The 14990-nt window shown below is 41.3% G+C and overlaps 1 protein-coding gene across 3 annotated transcripts in view; it reads left to right on the forward strand.

Annotated features, from left to right (window-relative positions):
• The window catches only part of SLC6A6 (solute carrier family 6 member 6), a 64183-nt gene extending 50083 nt beyond the window's left edge, over positions 1-14100 (forward strand). For all 3 annotated transcript variants that reach the window (XM_063121396.1, XM_063121398.1, XM_063121397.1), the window contains 5 exons: positions 2551-2688; positions 3900-4002; positions 5665-5765; positions 8016-8190; positions 10754-14100. In XM_063121396.1, coding sequence (XP_062977466.1) covers positions 2551-2688; positions 3900-4002; positions 5665-5765; positions 8016-8190; positions 10754-10890 — 654 coding nt within the window. In that variant the 3' untranslated portion in view covers positions 10891-14100. The remainder of the gene's footprint in view (positions 1-2550; positions 2689-3899; positions 4003-5664; positions 5766-8015; positions 8191-10753) is intronic.
• The last annotated feature ends 890 nt before the right edge of the window (positions 14101-14990 follow it).

A 14990-nucleotide genomic window follows, 5' to 3' on the forward strand; every position in this document is an offset into this window, starting at 1 on the left:
AATCAATGTCATCATATGCACTGTTTTGCAGCTAATTAGGTTACACAGGAGTCTGGGTTTTATCCATTGTTAGTCCTACTTAGAGTAGACCAATTGAAATGAATGGGACTTAAGTTAAGACCAACATTGGAGATAACCCTTTGTGCCTACTTAAAGGAGAGAGAAAGCCACCCTTTGGAGCTTGCTTCTAAGAGATTGAGCACCCTCTCATGTATTGGCCTTTCAATTTCGTAAGGTCTTTCAGAGTTCAGCACCTTTGAAAACCAGGCCATTCATTCTGAAACCAACAGATACGTTGATTTTTGTATAGCTGGACTAATTGTGCAGTACACATAGTTATTCCCTGGGAAAATGGTGGGTTTGCTTCCCCTCTCCCAGAAAGACTTCTTTGTGTGATGCAAGGAAATGTGTTAATAATTTCTAGCCAGTTGCTAGTTGCACAGCCATACTACGGTTTTAGGGAACATCTTTTGAGGTGGTTTAAAATTTTAAACTAACAATTTTCTATTTATTCTTTTGGGAAAGTAGCTTTGACGTAAATAAATCTACTTGACAGGGGCAGAAAGTTTACTGAATTCAAAACCTCTCATATGAGCAGAGATTAGTGGAATTTTCCCTCTGGTTGTTACTCACTTGATCTCTTAAATTGGCAACGCATTCCATTTGTTCTAAATGGCTCTTTAGTGCTTAATCTTTGAACTCCAGTGAGTGACTTTTAATCACTTCCAAATTGAATGTTAAAACATGCTCCGAGCTGTGGTTCTGCAACCAAGTACTTATGTAAATTGAAGGTTGCCTGGTAATTTTAAGTCATTTCTCACTGTGTCGAATAATTAAAACTAATTGGAGCACTTAATGTTTTGTTTGCTTTTGGAGCACTGTCAAGCAGGATTTTGGAATGCTTGAGCAGCTTAGAAACAAGCTGGACTGTAGTTACATTGCAACAGAAAAAAGAAACACAAGAACACTTTTCTAATATAACGCCCAAGGTTTAGGGAGGATTTTTTTTTTTAATAAAGTAGCTTGCAGGTTACGCCAGACCGAGGTTGGCACTAGTCTAGCTGTTGGTCATTAACAAAAACAAATACAACCCTTAATGCGTATAAAGAAAGTTTCTTGTATTCCACTTTTAATTAACTCATAGGAGAGAGTGTGTAGGCCAGCCTTCCCCAAAGATGAACAGAAATGGATGAAAGGGCCTGGGAAAACAGAAAGATTTTCACCTGGTGCTCAAATGTCGTCACTGTAGTGCCAGGCGGGCCTATCCAGCGAGGCATTCCACTGCTGAACACACCCTCCTTCCTTGATTAGCTTGCCTTACCTTGCTTGGCAGGGGAACATAAAGAAGGGCCTCAGAAGAAGATTTAAAGGTCCCAAGACATGAAGGGTTTAAAAGTCAAAACCAGCACTAGGGCTAGAAATGGACTGGGAGCCGGTGAAGTTGACAAAGCATTAACATGATATGCTTGTATCACCATCTTGTCCCAGTTGGGAGTCTTGCTGCTGTATTCTGAACTGAGTTTGTGGATCATGCTCAAAGGCTGACCCCGCCTACAGCTCACTGCAGTAGTTCAAACATAATTGAACAATACTCATAATTATTTTCTTAACAAAAGAAACGGAGTCACAATGATGGCTTCTTTCTGGGCTTCTTTTTAACCAGTTCATGAAAAATATTTTACTTTCCTAATAAGGTGATTCTTTCCCAATGGCTATTCTGCTTGGCAAATAGATTACTACATGGTTGTTCATTAGAGGAATGCAAGGACAGGATGGTTAATGTGTCTCAGAGCTTCTTTTTTATCCCTCTTTGATGGTTTGCAATGAAAACAGCTAGTCTTACAAATGAGTCACATAAGTATTGTCTACACCCCCAAGATTTTTCTTGCCGTGAACATTTTGCCTTAATTCATATTATTATTATTATTATTATTATTATTATTATTATTATTATTATTATTGCATGGGGAAACACGAGTGGATTTGGTAAAATTAACAGGGCTGGATGGGAATAAAGATGGTGTTCACAGATCTTCTATTCCCTGGACAGCTCTGGTGCATGTTAAAAGGGAAAGGAGGGGGTGGGTGGGAAAAGCGCTCTAGCAAGGGACTCATGAGGATGCCTCTGTACCCAGATGCCGTGCCTGCATGGGGGAATGATCATACCCTTAGCTTTTAAAACCTGTTTGAATTACATTTCTCCTTCTAAGAAGCACATACTTTTTTATCTGGACTGTCTACATCATGAAAAATGCTGCATAACACCACCATTGCCTCTTCAATATACTCATTTTCTTTCTCCTTTGATCCATGAGCAGTAAAAAAAACAAAACCCCCAAACCTCCATGCTTAGGGTTGGTTTGTTTTTTAAATGGAGGTGCAGGGGAAGAACCCAAAATGAACACTACCCCTGTGTCTTGAGTTAAGCAAGTGAATTTAGACCTCTCTGCTGCTGAAAGTACCAGCCTTATTTTCTAGGGGTGTCTTTAAAAAAGGAATGAAACACATGCCTGGCATTAGTTTAATGGGTTTTCTTTTCTTCCCCTCCAGTTTGTTGAAGTTGAAGGACAGATCACATCTTTAGTTGATCTGTACCCATCCTTCCTAAGGAAGGGTTACCGACGGGAAATCTTCATCGCTATAATATGTTTCCTCAGCTATCTTCTAGGACTAACTATGGTGACTGAAGTAAGTAAAAGTGGCAATTTTGTTTTGCTTTGTTTTTCAAAACGAATCCATTCTGTGTGGTCAACTTGCACAGTGCAAGAGGGAGGGACCTTCTCTCAGCAGTAGACCACAAGCATGGCATGGAGAAGATCCCAGGTTCAATCACAGGCAAGTTAAAAAGATCAGGTGACATGAAAAATCTCCTCTCCTGGAGACCCTGAAGAACCCCTGCCAACTACATCAGACAGTACTGGGCTAGATGAACAAATACTCAGGTTCTTCAAAAGATGACTCTGCAAAAAACAAATGAGAGTACCTCCATGTGCCAATCTCCTGTTCCTTTGAATTCTCCACATGGTGCCAATGACCGGCCATGTCAGTTTCAGTCCTGTATTAGTACTGACCCCTTTTATCCAGCACTGCATTTCCCCAAAGCTTTTGGTCTCAAAGACACTACTAAAGTCTAAAAGGAATTTGTATTCTATTGTGCTGTAGATACAGATGAAGCAAAGTTAGTGAAATGTAAAACACGTGAGAAATTATGTCTGGATTGCAATCTATCTCATTATATTTAATGTTTGATAACAGAATCTTCTAGAAGATCAGTATTGTTCATGGAAAAAAGTCATGCTGAGAGGGAAAAATACATCAGCCCATATGTTAGGAAGTTCCTTGCTGATCTTTATATTGGCCTCATTATAGCCATTTCTGTTGAAGACCAATTGTTTTCTTCCATCATATTTCTATACATTTCCATCCTAAAATGCCATCTTTTAAGAAGCAAATACTTTGTGGCATTTGAGTAGATTAAGCTAAAGTGGCTTAATTTTGGTCAATCACCCTCTCTTTCAAAATGCCTTCCATATAAGAAATGAGTGCATGTTCTGGAGAGAACAGCGGTATGTACTTACAACTAACTCCCAAGAGTTGATTGGCAGTTCTATTTGTTGATGGGTAATTTTCTGCAGTGTGATTCATAGCTGGGAAGGAGAGTGATGAAGGTCAGCTGGCTTTTCACACACTCTGTGTGTATGTGTGTGTGTGTGTGTGTGTGTGTGGTGATGGTGGTTGTGTATTAATAGCACTTGTCTGATGATGTATCAGATGAGGTGGAGAGTGTCCATGAAAGCTCATGCCACAATAAAACTGTTAGTCTTTAAAGAGCTGCAGGAAGTTTTAATGCTTTTTATAGCACTCATTTTTAATTTTCCACTTGTGTCTCTCTTTTTCAGGGTGGCATGTATGTGTTTCAACTCTTTGACTACTATGCAGCTAGTGGTGTATGCCTTTTGTGGGTTGCATTCTTTGAATGCATTGCTGTAGCCTGGGTTTACGGTGAGTAAGTTGTAAACGTGTTTTTTAAAACAAAAAACTAGGGATTCAGCTGGGAGCTTCAGATTCTGATTACTTTTAAAGTTGTTTTTAGATAAACCACTTTATTAAAAGCAGGGTGTAAATCTATAAAATAAATAGCAGCTAGAGCAGCTATGCGTTAATAGTTCTTTCCCAAGGGATGGAGGGTATGGGAAATCTAGTTTGAATGTTGCCCAATCTCACTTCATAGGCTGTTACCTACCAGGAACAATACCCATCTGGACAAAGAGATGGATAAAGCCTAAACTCCTCTACATAAGGACACAACGTTCCAATCCATAGATTGAATCGCAGTGAGACCATTAGCTGGTTATCAAACATGGCAACACACAGGGACTGCAAACCAGAAGCATACATAAGCGAATGTCCCTTGGAAGCACTAGCTTTTTCCCATTCATGTGGCATAGCTAGAAGGCTGGAAACCACCCATTAATGCAGCTACGAGCCAGCTTTGCTAAGCAATGTTACAAGATGACAGATGCACAACATCCCACTTATTTCTGAACATGTGTAGGGACATAGCTAGTGAATAGGAAACATACAATTACCATTTTAAATTAGGATAGTAGACTAGATTTTTCTACATAGAAAATGAACCTGGAGCGTAGCCTTAAAAATTATTTATTTATTATTATTTTATTTATTACATTTTTATACCGCCCAATAGCCGAAGCTCTCTGGGCGGTTCACAAAAATTAAAACCACAAAAAACATCCAAGAGGTTAAAAACACAATTACGAAATACAGTATAAAAAGCGCAACCAGGATAAAACCACACAGCAAAGTTGATTATAAGATTAAAATACAGAGTTAAAACAGTAAAATTTAAATTTAAGTTAAAATTAAGTGTTAAAATACTGAGTGAATAAAAAGGTCTTCAGCTGGCGACGAAAGCAGTACAGTGTAGGCGCCAGGCGGACCTCTCTGGGGAGCTCGTTCCACAACCGGGGTGCCACAGCGGAGAAAGCCCTCCTCCTAGTAGCCACAAAATATGGAGCTTGTACTCCTCAGTATTAATTGTGAGAGGAGCTAAGCCAAGGTGGGTAAGTGGCAAGTTTTTGGAACATTTTTGTACCTATCTATAAAAGCATACCCTCTCTTTCAGGGGGACATTTGAAAGGACAGGAAAGTTAGAGGAAAGGGAAATGTGTCTCAGCCACTGGACCCATGCTTTCCTTTGCTATGCTGTTCTACGGCAACGAATCCAGTGCAGCATCAGCCTGGGGATAGTTTGGGAGGCACATTTGTATGTAATCTGAGTGAAAATGTGTCCTATATGCCCATTCTGATACAATTACAGCTATTCCAGAGAGAGAGCAGCGTGGTTTTGTTAGCTTTCACTGATCCCATCATGTAGCCAAATCTGATTTGGTTTGTGGCTCTGATATCGTCGCTTTTACTATGTAACTTCTGATTAGCTGCATCACATAGTGATGGAGAGAGAAGAAGTCCATTGAATTTTTTTTTTTTTTTGCCCAAAACAGATTTGGGAAACAACAGCATCAAACACAGTGCAAAAATGTGAAAGTTGTGGTTTTTTCTGGGTATTTTTCACCTCCCTTAAAAATGGTTTGTACTGCATGCAGAGTAATAAAACTGCCTCCCCTTGTGTTTGAACTCTAGGCGCTGACAATTTTTACGATGCCATTGAAGATATGATTGGTTACAGACCTGGGCCCTGGATGAAATGGAGCTGGATTGTAATCACACCGATTCTCTGCGTGGTAGGTTTTGAAACATCTCGGCTAAAGCATGGCTTAGCATCTTTTGTAGGCTAAGCTATTTTGCTTCTCCTTTTCTCCAAAAATGGCTTCATGAATTGAGGAACGAGATTAAATATGTATATTTGTCATGTGTGACCACATTACTCTAGAATTACAATATCTTCACTGGCGACCAGTTTGATTCTAGATCCAAATCTAGAAACTGTTTTAAAGCCCCAAATGGCCGTGGGCATCTAAAATATCACCTCCTCCCACATGAACTTGACTCCCAATTAAGATCTTCAGAGGCCTTTCTCTGGGCCACCTTTCTTTCTGAAGTGAAGGAGCCTCTCTGTGTCGGTGCCCAAATTATGGAACTCCATACCCCAGACGTGCTTGGTTGTTTTTGGAACCAAGCAAAGACTGTCCTGTTCTCAATGGTTATCCCAGAAGGGTTTGAGCACTTGCAGAAGGCTCACAAGTGCGAAGGCAAAGGACTTGCCTCTGCCACCCTTCACCTATCCCAAGAGCTTTTCTTCCAAGGACATGGGGAAGGCAGAGGCAACAGTGGCACCGTTCAGACAACACGCTCAACCATGCTGCTTAACCACAAAATGGTTAACGGAATGCATTGCATTCCGTTAACCATTTTGTGGTTAAGCAGCATGGTTGAGCGTGTTGTCTGAACAGGGCCAGTGTGTGCTCCGCGGGCCCTGGTGGAGCTTCATTTTCATGCTGGAGATGGGACTCGGCCTGACAGCGGCCTCCTTCCTGGCAAGAATCCTGTGAAGAGCATCATTTCCCCACCTGGGATTCTAGGGCTGGTAGAACTTGTCCCATTCCCCTGTGGGCAAACACAGATGACCAGGGCTTCTGTGTAGTGGACGCTGCTTCCCTGTGTTTGGGCCCTTGGGGAAGGAGAGGTTGGGGATGCAGTAAGGCAAGCAGACTGCAAGCAAGGCCTGACAGCGGCCTCCTTCCTGGCAAGAATCCTGTGAAGAGTCTCATTTTCCCACCTGGGATTCTAGGGCTGGTAAGGCAAGCAGACTGCAAGCAAGGCCTGACAGCGGCCTCCTTCCTGGCAAGAATCCTGTGAAGAGTCTCATTTTCCCACCTGGGATTCTAGGGCTGGTAAGGCAAGCAGACTGCAAGCAAGGCCTGGCTCACGAGAACTCAAAGGGGGTACTTGCTTGTGTGAGCATCCCCATGTGATTTTTTTTTCACAGCATCCCTAGATCTTGCACGCTTGCAGTTGTAGTTGAGATCCTTTAAATGGTCATTGGTTCTTATCATCTTTTCTGCTGGCTGTGCTGTTTTTATTTGATTGTTGCTTTTTGGAATGGCATAATATATATTCACTTTCTGTACTATGTCAGAAAAGGACCGTAAGCAAACATTGTTCAAAGATATTGTAATGTGATGGGCCTGAGCTATTATAAAGGGGCCAGTATGTTCAGTTGGACTAGGTTGCAAACCTCTGTATAGTTACCAAATAGCAAAGTCCCACTGAACACAGTAGGACTCACCTCTTGAGTCAATATGCATAAAATTGTGTGGTACCGTATTTCTTCGATTCTAAGACGCACTTTTTCCCCTAAAGTAAGAGCTCTAAAAATTTGGTGCGCCTTAGATTCGATGGCGCCTTAGAATCGAAGAAATACGGTATGTTCCAAATGGCTACAAATCAGACAACGCTTCTTTTTTTTTTTACTTGAATGGAAAAAAGACCTGGAGAACAAACTGGAGTAGCCTCCTGCTGGTTTAAAGGTCTTACAGCCACGATTCTCAGAAAGACTTAAAGCTAGCATAATAGGGAAGTTCTCCTACCTCGTATAAACATGCACACATATATTTCCGGCATTGTGGTGTGAGGGGCAGAGGAAGAGGTAAGAGGTAAGGTAATAGAATAGGAAGGAAGGAATGAGATGTGTGGATTGTTCACTCCTAAGGCTCCGAAAAGGTCTTATATATTAGGAGGTTGAGAAAGCACTGGTTCAATAGCTCAAAACCTTAAAAATTCAGTTCTGCCTCAGTTCACAGATGGGGGTGCGGAGAGAGGGATTCTGAGCAGATTTAGGGATGTGAAGGGTGCAAAATGCACCAAAAATCAACCCTTGGGGAAATTTTTCTATTGTCAATGTTGCTTTTGTAAATGGTACACTGATACTGTAAATCCATACAGTATATACTCTCAGTTGGAGAAAATAATTCTTCTAACATGATCTGAAGCTGTCTCTTTCTTGTTTTGTTCCCTTTCCTTTCCTGACACAGGGGTGCTTTATCTTTTCTCTGGTCAAGTATACACCACTGACCTACAACAAGGTGTACATATACCCTGAATGGTCAATCGGCCTGGGCTGGATTCTCGCCCTCTCTTCTATGATCTGCATCCCTTTGGTTATGGTCATCCGCATTCTCCGGTCAGATGGCTCTCTCATTGAGGCAAGTACAAAACAACCGTGAAGCCTGGTCTGCACTGGCTGTTTTCCTGGCCTTAATTTAAATGATTTGCTGCAAGCACTGAGGTTCTTCACCTGCACACGCGGACTTCCTACACTTGAAAAAGATACACAAGCACAATGCATATTTCAGAGAATTCACAAGGCTCTAAAACTGGATGTAGTTGAGTCCCTGTGTTGACCAGAATAAGGCTCAGTGCCATTAAAGAAGGTATCTGTGAGTTGATCATATTTATTTTATTCTGGAGAAGATTGCAGGTGCACAGTAAATTCAATAACTGGGCAGTTGGAAGCCTACCATAATGAGGTGAAGTTAGAAATCCATGTGATAGGAAGTGAATAGAGGTAGATAGCTGTGAAGCCCTTTATCCCAGGTGATTCTTGTAAGTCATTAGTTCTCATCTTTTCAGATCTGGGGCCACTCTTATGCCAAACATGGATTTAGAGACTCACTTCTTAATTTTTTTTAATCATATATATGTTTGGATTGTGGTGGTGCTACTGTTACAAGCCAACATAAGTCAGCTGCAATCCAGGATTGGTTCCTGATTCATTAGTTGGACCTGTGTTCTAAGCAACAGGCAAACCAGTGCAGTCCGCCTGCCTCTTGGCCCTATTTCTTAAGGAGTCTTCTGATACAGTGCTATCTACTGGTGTGGTAACTACTCAGATACAAAATACAGGAGTGCAATACGTAGCAAGTGTGCAAGCATGTAGTATCATAGCATCCAAATGCAAAGGAACAATAAGGCAAGGATATGGGGCTTCCATTTGCATGTATTCCTTAAAGGGCAAGAGGCACATTTTCTACACTTTTACCCTGTATTTATAGATCCAGCACACATTTATTTTGCACTATGGCCTCTCTGCCTGAGTACAGATAGTGGCAATGAAAGCTGGCCATAGTCTAATTGTTATACCGGTAATCAGATTTCAAGATGTCCATATTTACCAGTGGAGTAAAGATATGAAAAACCCATAAGTCCCAGCTGCCCCTAGGCATTGAGTTTCAGTGGGCGGCTACTTGTGAGAATGCCTTTTCTGTGGTGGCCCCCAAATTGTGCAATGCCCTAGAGAAGTCTGCCTGGTGCCTATTTTGTTGACTTTTTGGCACCAGGCAAAGACCTTTATATTCTCCCAGACTACTTGCATTATTTTAAATATGTTTAATGCAGCATTTTAAAATAGTCTTCTCCATTTTTTTTGCTGCTTAGTTATTCATCATTTAAATACTGATTTTGTTGTTGCTGCTGCTTTTAAAAACAGTACTTCTTAATGTGTTTTATTGTGTGGTACTATCAATGGTTTTATTTTTGCCTTTCTTATACACATTGTCCAGAGAGCTTCCGCTGTAGGGTGACTCATAAAGTGAAAGAATTAATGAATGAAGGTCCTCATGCAGCATGTGCAGCCCTCCTTCCATTGAGTCTGCTGCACACAAGGGCTGATCAACCACCTGCTCTGTTCTAGGCTCTGTGGAAGGAGCAGAGTACATCTGCTGCCGTGCGGAGTTCAGAGAGCCACCTAGTGGAAAACTTAACACCTTTGAGTCAAGGAAAGCCTCTTTCCTTGCATTAGCCTTTCCTGGGAATAAAGACAATTTGCCAGTCCTAATTAAAGCAAAATTATCTGGGCATGTGCAGTTTCACATTTTATATTGATTTAAATCATGGCACCGTCATGACAACAGGAACATGGATTTTATTTTTTCTGTTGCACTGGTAGTAAAACACATTTACTAGGGAAGAAGCACTATTTTCTTGTAGAAAAGGATAACACATATTTTTTTAAATTAACGTAATAAAGCGAGCACTCGTAACTATGTATGTGCCCAGCTGTCCACCCCTCTGACTATACAATGATTTTAATTTTTTTTTAAAAAAGAAAGCCTTCTTCTTGCTGTCCCCATCATCAGCTGTCCTGTGGGGCTGAACTTTGGACCAGCTCCAGTTGCACAACTGAATAGATTTGTAGAAAGGCATCATGATGTTGGCTGTTTTACCACTGATCTCTTTCCTCTTGTTTTCTTGCTCGGCAATTACCTGTTCCCCAGCTGCAGCACAGCAGTCCAGTGGTTTCATTGAACAGTCCACCCAGACCCCCAAATCTCTTGCCTGGTCAGATGTTGCCAGCTCAGATCCCATCAGTGTGTATCTGAAGGCCAGGGGCTCATCTACACCAAGCAGGATACTGAAGTGCACTGACAACTGTTGGGGCCCACTGACGCACACCATATACTGCTTTCATATCACTTTCATAGTGTTATATCCTGCTTGGTGTAGATGTGTCATGGGCCCCAACAGTTGTCAGTGCACTTCAGTACCACTATAAAGCAGTAGTGTGGCTCCTGCAGTGACCTTCAATACCGCTATAAATCAGCAGTGTGGCTCCTGTCTTTTATATACCGCGTTCATACCGCTTTCACAGTGGAATACCCTGCTTGGTGTAGATGAGCCCTAGGGTTATTTGCAGCGATGTACAGTACGAACACAACCAAATCACCCCAGCGCCGTCTCTAATCCCCACATGTCTTGTTTCCTCCCTAGAGAGTGAAGGCCGTGGCTGCCCCCCGTGAGATCACTCGGTGGAACAAAGAAACCGAGAGCGCTGCCCCCTTCTGCCCTCCTGGAATGGCCAACGGTGAACTGATCAAGCCAACTCATATCATCGTGGAGACCATGATGTGAGCTCTCTCTATGAGAGGAAGATGCCTGCTTTAAAACTGCCGTTTACTAACCATAGAATCTCTCATAGGACCAGGTTTACAGAGCTTTATATTTGCACTAGGATTTATTTTTATTTCTCACAGAGAAAGTTATTTTTTGTGTGTTTGGTTTTTATTTTTTAATATTTTGTAAAGTAAATCACAGCGGATGCCTCTTGCTCTATTTAGAGGCAGAGCTTTCATATCAAACTAGGCACACTGCAGGAATTTACGATTTCTCCCTCTCCCCACACAATATATCTAACTAACTCCTATTCATAATAACACCTCACCACTTTGAGTTGATTTTCTTGCCAGCAATAGACACAGGCCGCAATCCTGTGCACACTTACTTGGAAATACGCTCCGTCAAACACAGCGAGAATTGCTTCTGAGTAAATATACATAGGATTGCATTGACACATACATATATAAGTATATGCATATACAAGTCTCAGATTTCTTTAGGTGCTGGTGTGGTTGGGAACAGGGTAAAAACTTAGAAAAAGTCAATCTCTCATTGGAGAAATTTGCTTTCCTTTTCTTTAAAAAAAATCATGTTATTTTAAGAAACTTCCTCTGGTTGAAGTGGGGAAAGGGTACATGCTTTTATGTTTGCTGTGGTCCATGTAAGAATATATTTGTGTGTATAATTGGAAAAGCTGCAATATGGGTTAGGGATTGGGAGCAGTTTGGAACCAAGGGAACAATCCAATCAACCACCATCTCCGAATACAGTTCTTGCGTGAACAGTCTGTAAGAGAGAGGCAGAATCCTGCTTGCTTGCAAGACATTTTGCCAGATAGTACCCTCTCAGGGGCAGGGTGAGGGGTACTTCCTCCATCAAAGGAATTCTCTCCTAAGTAGATGCTGCGTTTAATACAGTAACATGGAAGAGTTTATATGTAGACTTCTGAGAAAGTCATGAGTTCTGAGTGCAGTTGAGTTGATCTACTGGTAACACCATAGAAGGGTTTCTCTGAGAAGCAGGTATGTGCCCGGCCCTTCTTACATTACACTGAGGCATGAGAGTGACTTGACAGATCACTCAAGTCATCGAGCAGCCTAATGTAGGAAGTGGCCCACTTTTTCGTAGGCTGTCCTCAATAAATGGACTGTTTTTTTGACTTGAATTTTCTTAGAGTATTTAGCTTAAGTCAAAGAATGCTTATAAATGCTGCATTTTACAATGATGCTGCAAAAGTGCTGTGCAATTCTAAAGTTTGTTTAAAATCACAAATTTGCCAAAATTTATCGTTATCAGGACACAAAAAGCAGTGTTGGGCTTGTATCGTAAAAGTCAGATAAGTTGCATATCATTCGGTTCAGAGTCAGAAAATGGCCACTAGAACCAATGCTGGTGAAGCTTCTGCTGCAGGAATATTCCGAACACATTCAGATGAGAGAGAAAGAGAGAGAGAGAGGAAGAAAGAAAGAGAGATGCAGAATATAGACTTAGTTCCTGATCTTCACAGGCGCAAGCAGAGTCATCATTTTTTTATCATTCTAAGATGAGGAAGCACAAGGAGATGAAGTCAGCTACAAAAGCCTTTTCAGTTTGGATGAGGCATGAAACACCTGAGCAAGATTTTCATTGGTAAACTCAATGTTAAGAACTTTCCCACTTTATTCAGAGATAAGGATTTGCTTCTGGAAAACACCTCAAATTTGACCAAGCCCTGTTTTTTTAATTATCCTCCACATTCAGTGTTGGATAAAGCCACTAGCCCCTTCCATATGGGCATTGATCTTTGGGGGCTAGCCCCTTTGAAGTTATTATTGGCAGTAAATATAATATGGGCAGGATTATAAGCCAGAAATGGCAGCAAAGCTTTTACCTATGTGTTTATATAGCCAGTTTAGTCTGTCAGTGACAGATACTGTAGTTTAACCTGGAACCTAGCCAGTATTTAAAAACATTCCTAAATGCATAAAAAAACACACCTTAAACTACGTGCAACCTATGCTCTCATTGGCCACTGCATATTGGTTATGCTTATGCTTGCTCTAAGTCATGTTAGTTTTTATATAAAATTGAAAGAACAACTTTAAATAAAAAAGGACCAAAGCGCAACTATTTCAAGTGTTTTGTATAGCTAATTTTTTTTTTTTTGTAGCTGGAGTCTGTGATTTGTTTTTGTGAAGGAACTGAGCTTTCAGTAAACACAAGTGGCTAAGGTCAGGGTGCTTTCATTTTCCTATCACCATCCTATCATGAGAGCTGTAAATCAAACACTTCCAGAATATATGATGACCAAATGGGATCATCATCAAATCCTGCCCCTTTGGAAATGGTTACCTTCTGGTTGAATAATGGCCAATGAAAAGATTAATCAGGGAAATGTAAGAAAGCCAAGGGAAAGCTACTATTTCCCCTAAATTCTGTGAGGACTAGAAGGCATCTCTAGCCCAAAGTCCATTGCTAACTAATTTAACTCAGTGAAGCACAGGTCAGACTTTCAGTCATTCATATACTGAAAGGCGATGAGAAGTTAGGTCAGAGACTGCTTAGCTGTTAATCCCCTTGACTTTTCCTGGTGCATATTGCACAAAAGTTGGTGCAATAGTTTGATAAACAATTCAAGAAACGAGTTCAGGTTTTCAAGAGCAGCTGCTGAGCCAGGTGAAGACACCAACTGAGGGGGACATATTGGGGGAGGATGACTTTCCAGAACATACCAAAAGGAATTAGTCCTGCACCGTTAAGAGTTCCAGCTAAGGCATAACAGTACCCAGCCCATTTTGAGGTTAAGCTGTGCCATTTTAATCAGTTACTTCCATGCTGAGGTGAAAGAGGTTGTGTTTTTTTTTTTTTAAAAAAAGATATGTAACAGAGTGACCTTAAAACAGGGGTGGATAACTTGTAGAGCGAAACATCTGGAAGACCACTCCCATGATCCCTCACTGTTGGCTATGTTGGCCAGGGCTTATGGGAGTTGAAGGCCAAAACATCCGGAGCACCACAATTTGTCCATGCCTGCCTTAAAAGGTACTCTGGCTGGTTAGTTTAACAAAAAAGTAAAGCCTAGATCACATTGTCATTTCACACAACAAGACTCGGTCCATCATCCCTAGGTTTTCTCTTGCAAGGAGCACATGCTCGCATCACAGAACTTCTGATTAATGGAATGTGGTAAATCTGAATGTCGACAGTAGATTCTGCCAAATGAAAGGGCAATGGGTGGGGGTGGGATGGTGGGGTGGGGGGGAGGGGAACGTTGTAAACAACTGTTTGTATTTTCTACTTATTTATGATTGCAAAGAGACTGATTTTTTTTCTAATTTACTTTGTAGAACTTTGTGGCCTATTTTATCTGTCATTTGTAACTAAAGTTAAATATTCAGTATTGTGATTAACCGGTGGTAAACTGGTTTGGATACGGGGAGACGTAGGAGAATAGAAGAGCCTAAATGTTTGTTCAAAGAAATAATTGCATTTCCAAAAAGGGGAAGGGGAGAGAGTGAGAGTGTAACTTTAATGGTTTGTGGGTTCTGAAAAGTGGCATGTTCTCTAAACTGTGTTCTGGATTTGGATGAAGTCGAGAAATGCTATCAAGGGAGCAAGGCACACATGCTAATACCCAGTTAAAATCAGTCGGGCATACATGTTTCTGCACTCCACAGCCAGCATTTTCAGATCTTCTGACCAAAGCAGGTTGGGGAGTTATCTGGGAACACGTGTCGTTCTCTTAATGAAATCTTCCTAACTGTCAACATCTATTCATCATTAGCCATGATCACATTAAAGTGGTCTCAGTTAGTAACGACATAACCAATAGGACTGCACCTATTTCCCAAAATATTTTCTTGCTCCAAATCTGGCCAAACTGAACCCACAAAGGCAAAATAGGACTCGGAACACTAATCTGATGAGTACCAATTGAAAACCTGGACCACTTGTCATTTGAGCAGCAACAGCTGGGCAGCTGTTGAGGCAGGCCTGGAGAGATGCAGAGTAGCTGGAGGACAGGTGGGCTGTCAAGACTGGCAGGAGGATACCTGGATATTTCATTTTTTACTTAGTGTGATCCTAACCATGTTTATCTGGAAGTTAAGTACCATCACATTCAGTGAGGCGAGCTT

Source organism: Elgaria multicarinata, chromosome 3 (genome assembly GCF_023053635.1).
Source record: "Elgaria multicarinata webbii isolate HBS135686 ecotype San Diego chromosome 3, rElgMul1.1.pri, whole genome shotgun sequence".
Taxonomy (NCBI): Eukaryota; Metazoa; Chordata; class Lepidosauria; order Squamata; family Anguidae; genus Elgaria; species Elgaria multicarinata.